This window comes from Drosophila albomicans, chromosome 2L (genome assembly GCF_009650485.2).
Source record: "Drosophila albomicans strain 15112-1751.03 chromosome 2L, ASM965048v2, whole genome shotgun sequence".
Taxonomy (NCBI): domain Eukaryota; kingdom Metazoa; phylum Arthropoda; class Insecta; order Diptera; family Drosophilidae; genus Drosophila; species Drosophila albomicans.
Window position 1 is genome coordinate 5,908,072 of NC_047628.2, and position 6,395 is coordinate 5,914,466.

The 6,395-nt window shown below is 36.1% G+C and overlaps 1 protein-coding gene across 1 annotated transcript; it reads right to left on the reverse strand.

Moving 5' to 3' along the window:
• Nucleotides 1–3,953: 3,953 nt before the first annotated feature.
• Nucleotides 3,954–5,715, reverse strand: LOC117563341 (catalase). Its single transcript, XM_034241618.2, has one exon. It carries the CDS (start codon nt 5,566–5,568, stop codon nt 4,048–4,050), a length of 1,521 nt encoding a protein of 506 aa, XP_034097509.2. The 5' UTR covers nt 5,569–5,715; the 3' UTR covers nt 3,954–4,047.
• Nucleotides 5,716–6,395: the final 680 nt, after the last annotated feature.

Sequence of the window (6,395 nt, forward strand, 5' to 3'; positions counted from 1 at the left end):
GCTTTGGCTTCGGGCTTGGGGCATTAGCTCGAGCTGGGGCCACTTTAGCTTTGGCAACGACTACGACTACGACTACGTCTGCCACTTCGACTGGGGATTCGCTAAGTATTTTTTTGTTGTACATGCATTTGTTGTTTTATTTTGTCAAGTCACTTGTATTTGCTATTGCGCATATTTAACCCTTTCGGGTTAAGTTAAACATTACGCTTACGTTTTATTTCGCTTCATTTTGCGCGCTTTTTTTTTGCGTAATTTTTTCTTTTTTTTTATTATGTTCACACATCAACATTTTCGTGCTGATTGTTTCGGTGTCTTGTAGAAGTTCTGTTAAGCATTTTATTCATGTATTTTGTTTTCCTTCGATTGTTCGATCAATAAAAGCAGTTGCTTATATCACGACTAATCAATTTTTTTTTTAATCTGCTCGCCCAACAACTACATGCAGCTCACACTAATCAGTAAACAAATTATAAACATTTACAATGATTGCTCGTCGCTTGGCTTATCAAGCCCCTCCTTCTGTTTCCACTCCTGACCGTTCGTAAGCCTGTTTATCAAGGCTGCTCGCTTCTATTTATATTCGTTATTGCCCCCCTACATACTCGTAATCATACTCACACTCACACATATTCATACTCATATTCACACTCGTAAAATGTTGTGCTGCACCTAAGTATTCATTTTTTTGGCCAGGCACGTGCCACGTGCAAAGCAACGATTTGGGAAAATGGAAATGGTTGCTCTGAACTTTGCCAGAGCATTGAGTTTATGGTGGAACCATTTGGGAGTGATTCAAACTCACTTTACGAGTACCATATACGAATACCATCGTAAACTCAATCTGTTCAACAGGGCTAACACAGCTGATTACCTCAAATTGTGGACAATAATATATTAAGGTTGTATTAGCATCACAACATTTCGATAATTGATTGCATCAACAACTTCTTCAGCGAATTGATTCAGTCAATAAAGTTGGAAATAAATTTAGACTTTTAGCATATGAATACATGACAATCGAAAAAGAATTTATGAAGGCATATTTCATAGAAATATGACCTGATCACACAGGTGTTTGTATTTTCCCAAAAACTAATAGTAAGTATCTGATAATCTCGCAAGTTTGACTGTTTTCGTTGTTTTAAATACCATTATTATAAAATATAATATGTAATCTCAGAAATGTTAAAAGTAATATTAACCTGATGACGCTAGTCAAGAATGTGCCTACAAACACAATCCGAAAAACTTTTGTTGCGTACTTATAAAGTTAAATATAGCGAGTAGAACAATATCTTGACACCTATTTGGCCTATCAACTTAATCACAATGTTGTATTTTTTTTTCTAATGGCACTACAGACACATTTTATAACGTACTCACCTTGCTCATTTAACTCCTGTTCCATTTGTTCAACTTTATTAATCTCCATTAGCTGCTGTTCATCGGCTATTGTCAGATCTTGTGGGTGCTTCATAATAAAAAACGAGTGCACGTTCTTATCATCAACTCGATCCGTTTACAATCACATAAGAGTCATGCTTAGCAACTGTAAATGAACGATAATGTTAAGTGGTCAATTGAGAAGGCAGTTGGGGTAATTTAAACACGAAAGCTGTAATATAGCTGCTATTAATACGTACTAATCTATCGGTATATGAAATACAAAAATACATATTACATTTTTAATGGCTTTTCGATTGAGTGTGCCACACACGATAAGCTTTCATATACTCGTATCATCCATAAAGTTCATATTAAGCACGACAAATACAAAGTATGACATTTCACTTCAGTTTCTGTTACAGGGAAAATCCCCCCTCAAAACGAGAGAGAGGGAGAGAGTGAGAGAGAGCGCGATGCCATTTTATGATCCTACACACCTGCAATATATTTATGAAGCAATCATAAACCAAAACAACTCTATGACACATTCCAAAGGCAAAGCCAAAAAAAGTAAAGCACACACAAAAAAAAAACCGAATAAAATATTGAAATAATAATCTTTGAAGCTTTATTGACTGTCCCGACCAGATAAACGACCAATATGCGACTATGAGGCCCCACTGAAAAGCTTTCTTTATGTTTCTATCTGCAGTAACGCGACAACAACAAACAATAAAATAAAAAAATTCGCACCATTGCACAGTGGGCGATTTGGTCCCGCTAGCGGCATTTAATTCAAATTTTCAAATTTAAAAATCCGTTAATATTTTTTCACATATCGATAGCAGATGCTTTGATTAGATTTTTAAAAGCTTTTTGAAAGCTCTACGATCAGCTGATCATTAGCTGTGATCGGTCAAACACACCATATGATTTCGCAAAGAGCTTTACACAATTTTTTCTCTTTGCGCGCATGGAATTTGAGTTCCTCGGAAATTTATAATTTTTGGTGAATTTGTTAGAAGTTTGGTTTTTTATAATATTCAAGGTATGTATTTTCAAAAAAATCAATGTTTGTGACCGGTCTATAAATGTGTAGCTCATAAAACGTAGTGGTAATTCAGTGTATTAACAACTAGCCCGGATTAGCGTACACCTGTCTTTCGTGGAGTAGAACTTAATTTGTTCAACTAAGTCCAGTCTAACTCCTTTATTAGCCGAAAGTGTGAATCAGTGGCGTCCAAAAATGTGTAATATCAACTGCTATTATCTGCTAGCCTTGAAACTATGGTACTTTTTAGACACAGTGTTAGTACCAAAAAGGGATCTTTTTTTAGTATTGCACTCAGAAGTCATCCCATTTTTTTCCATCATCCCATCATTTTTTAGATAAAGTTTATATATGAAATATGTTAATTGAAGTTCAAATAAAATAAAAATAAAACAAAATTTTAAATTAAAAAAAAAATTTTTTTTAAATTAAAAAAAAAAATTTAAAAAAAAATTTAAAAAAAAAATTTTTTAACTTAAAAAATTCTATGATTTTTTTCTGATCAGTGAAAAAAACCGACTGAAGATATCTATTTTAGTTTAGAAGTTTTTAATTAAATGCCGCTAGCGGGACCAAATCGCCCACTGTGCATTGTGATAAGGCGGGAAACAAAATTCGTGATTGTTATCAGACGTTTATTATTTCTTAGCCATAATAGTTCGATAAAGCTTATTGAAGTACTACGTGGAGCTACGAGTAAATATCTAAACGAGGGGGGCTCATCGCTATTTTATGCTTTCTAATCATGAGTAAAACGTGAGTCTCATGCGTCAATTCTCGTTCGCAAATACGCTAGAAGCCATTGACTTTCAGATACCTGGCATTCATATCTGGACTCAGTGATAAAATAAATTTAAAATTTATTCACAATTTTAAATTCAAAGGCTTGGCAATATTTAAAGGAACACGTAAGAAAGCGACAGTCGAGTGTGCTCGACTGTGAGATATACGCTGCCCATTTTAAATAAACGCAAAATATTGCCGTGCATTGTGCATTTAATAAATTTGTAATGCAGATCAGCAATATATTCGTATTGTAGTAATGTTTATATAAATGTGGGATATGGATGAACTAAATAGGAAATTTTTAAAAAATAAAAAGCCATAAAAAATTTGTTTTACAATATTGGAGAAGTCTAGCAAAAAGAGGCTGAAGGGGACTTCTTAAAGTATTTATTGTATATAATTGGTAGAAGTCAGAAGTTATTCAAGGACTTGAATGTCATTTTGAATGTTATGGTATACCGTAATACTAAATATGTATAACTTTTGATGTAATAATTTGGTTAATTTTTTGTTTGAAAATGAACATTCTCTTTCATAGCTTTCTCAATCATAAATTTAACACTTAGTTTTTTGTTAGTTTTGACTTCACGAAATAATAGTACCAACTATGAACTAGTTAAAAAATTAACACGAATTTTTTTGGAAAATGTTAAGAGCGACGGCATAGTGTTCTTTATATATTCCTATAGAATGTTGAAGAGAATTAAATATGTTAATAATTAAATAAATGTTTGCTGACAATACTAGAAACTTGTAGACTCCATTTTATTATCTACTTTAAAATTTGTAATATTATGACTAATTTCAAAAGACGATTGCAGACACTAGAACTTGGATATTTTGGCCGTGTTTAGGGCCTCAGTCATAAGGCGTCCGAAGTCAGCGTGTACCATGGTAAAAAGCTTGACCGCGCGTTCCTGAAGGAATTGACTCGCCTCGGACAAATGCTCCGATATGTTCCGAATGAGTCGCTTGCGACCACAATTATCAAGAGTGTAAGTCCAGAAATCGGTGGCCTGACTGTAATTATCCTCTGTGTCACCACTCATATAACGATAGACATCGCCGGAAATGGGGCAGCAAGTCTGCAGGGCCAGAGCTCGAGGACTCTCCTTGGGACCACAGAATGAGTTCGGGAAGTAGTTGGGAGCACCTTCCTGATTGTCGCTGACAGTCATGGCACCGTCCCGTTGGAAGTTTCGCACATGCACGCGATACGGACAATTGACGGGTATCTGATTGTAGTTGGTGCCCAGACGATAGCGTTGTGTGTCACCATATGCGAAAAGACGACCCTGCAGCATCTTGTCGGGAGAGGGTTCGATGCCGGGCACAAAATTAGCCGGACTAAAGGCAAGCTGTTCGACTTCAGTAAAATAATTGGTAGGATTGCGATCCAATACCAGTTTGCCAACAGGCAACAGGGGATAGTCCTTTTGGCACCACACCTTGGTCACATCGAATGGATTGAACTTGCACTTCTTGGCCTCCTCATTGAGCATAACCTGTATGAACATGCTCCAACTCGGGTAGTTGGCCTTCTTGATGGCATTGTAGAGATCACGTATGGCATAGTCGGGATCATGGGAGCAGAGTTCAGTGCAACGTCGTGCATCCAAATTCTTAATACCCTGATCGGTTTTAAAATGAAACTTTACATAGAATGTTTCGCCGCTGGGATTCACCATCCGATAGGTATGTGCGCCATACCCGTTCATGTGACGATAACCATCTGGAGTGCCACGATCACTGAAATACATGAGGAGTGCGTGCAATGTCTCCGGCCGCAAAGTCATAAAATCCCAGAACATGTCTGCGTCTCGCAAATGTGTCTGCGGATTGCGTTTCTGGGCATGCACCAAGCTGGGGAATAACGATGGATCGCGTATATAAAACACTGGCATATTGCAGCCCACCATGTCCCAGATGCCCTCCTCCGAGTAGAATTTGACGGCGAATCCCCGCTGTTCACGCACCGTATCCGCCGATCCGTTCTCCCCGCAAGCCACGGAGAATCGCATTGCAATCGCAGTGCGTTTCTTGACGCGATCAAAGATGGACGCAGCACAAAATTTGGTTATATCATGAGTGCACTCAAAGTAGCCAAACGCTCCAGCGCCCTTCGCATACGCCACACGCTCGGGTATTCTTTCGGCATCGAAGTGCGCCATTTCGTCCAGGAATACGAAATCCTGAAGCAATGCTGGGCCACGTGGTCCCACAGTTTGAATGGCATCCTTGACTCCAATTGGTATGCCTGTCGCGGTGGTTGCCACCTTTTGCGCTTCAGCATCTTTGTTCTTGTAATCAATAAGCTGGTTAGAGGCTGGGTCGCGAGAGCACATATTGAATTTCGTTTAAGCGAATCAGAATCGGATAATTGCAAAAGTAAGTTGGTGAATTTTTCTAATTTTAACTTGGGAAATTTTCAATAACTGTTCAAATTATATTTGACCATAACCGAACACCTTTACGATTTGTAATTACTGCTAAGAATCTGAAGTTAAATTCAAAGTAATTGTCATTTTCAAATTGACGAATTGAAATTCATAGCTATCCTTTTTATTTATCATTTACACTGATAGAAAGTAATTTAGTATATTTAAAATTATTTTTTAGATAATAGTCTATAAGTTCTATAAGTACATATCTTAAATTTTATTTCCATTTTTATAATTGAACTTCTTTTCTTTTTGTAATTATGAAGTTATGATTATTTAACTATAGATTATGCAAAGGTTGTAAGAAGCAACTTTTACTAACAATTTTTGTTTTTTTTTTAATTATTCAATTACCTTAATAACAAAATATAATATCTTCGGTAAATTTCTTGTTTAATTGCCATAACTGAACGTTTTTACGATTTGTAATTATTGCTGAGAATTATTGTTATGATTACAAAATCATAGCTATCGGACAGTGTTAATAGATTTATACAAGAAGGCTGTAGGAATTAAAAACGGTGAAAAAATATTTTTTGTTAACTTTTCTAGTGCCGTAATACGAAAATAATAATAAACTAAATAATCATTGCTTGGCAGTTCAAATCAATAGATATCTCTGAATTTTAATGAAGATGTCTTGAAAACAAATGACTACTGCAATTAAAAGAATCTCATCATTGCTCCCCATCTGCTTCGCATTGCAGTAAAAGCTGTTTTAACGAGATCAA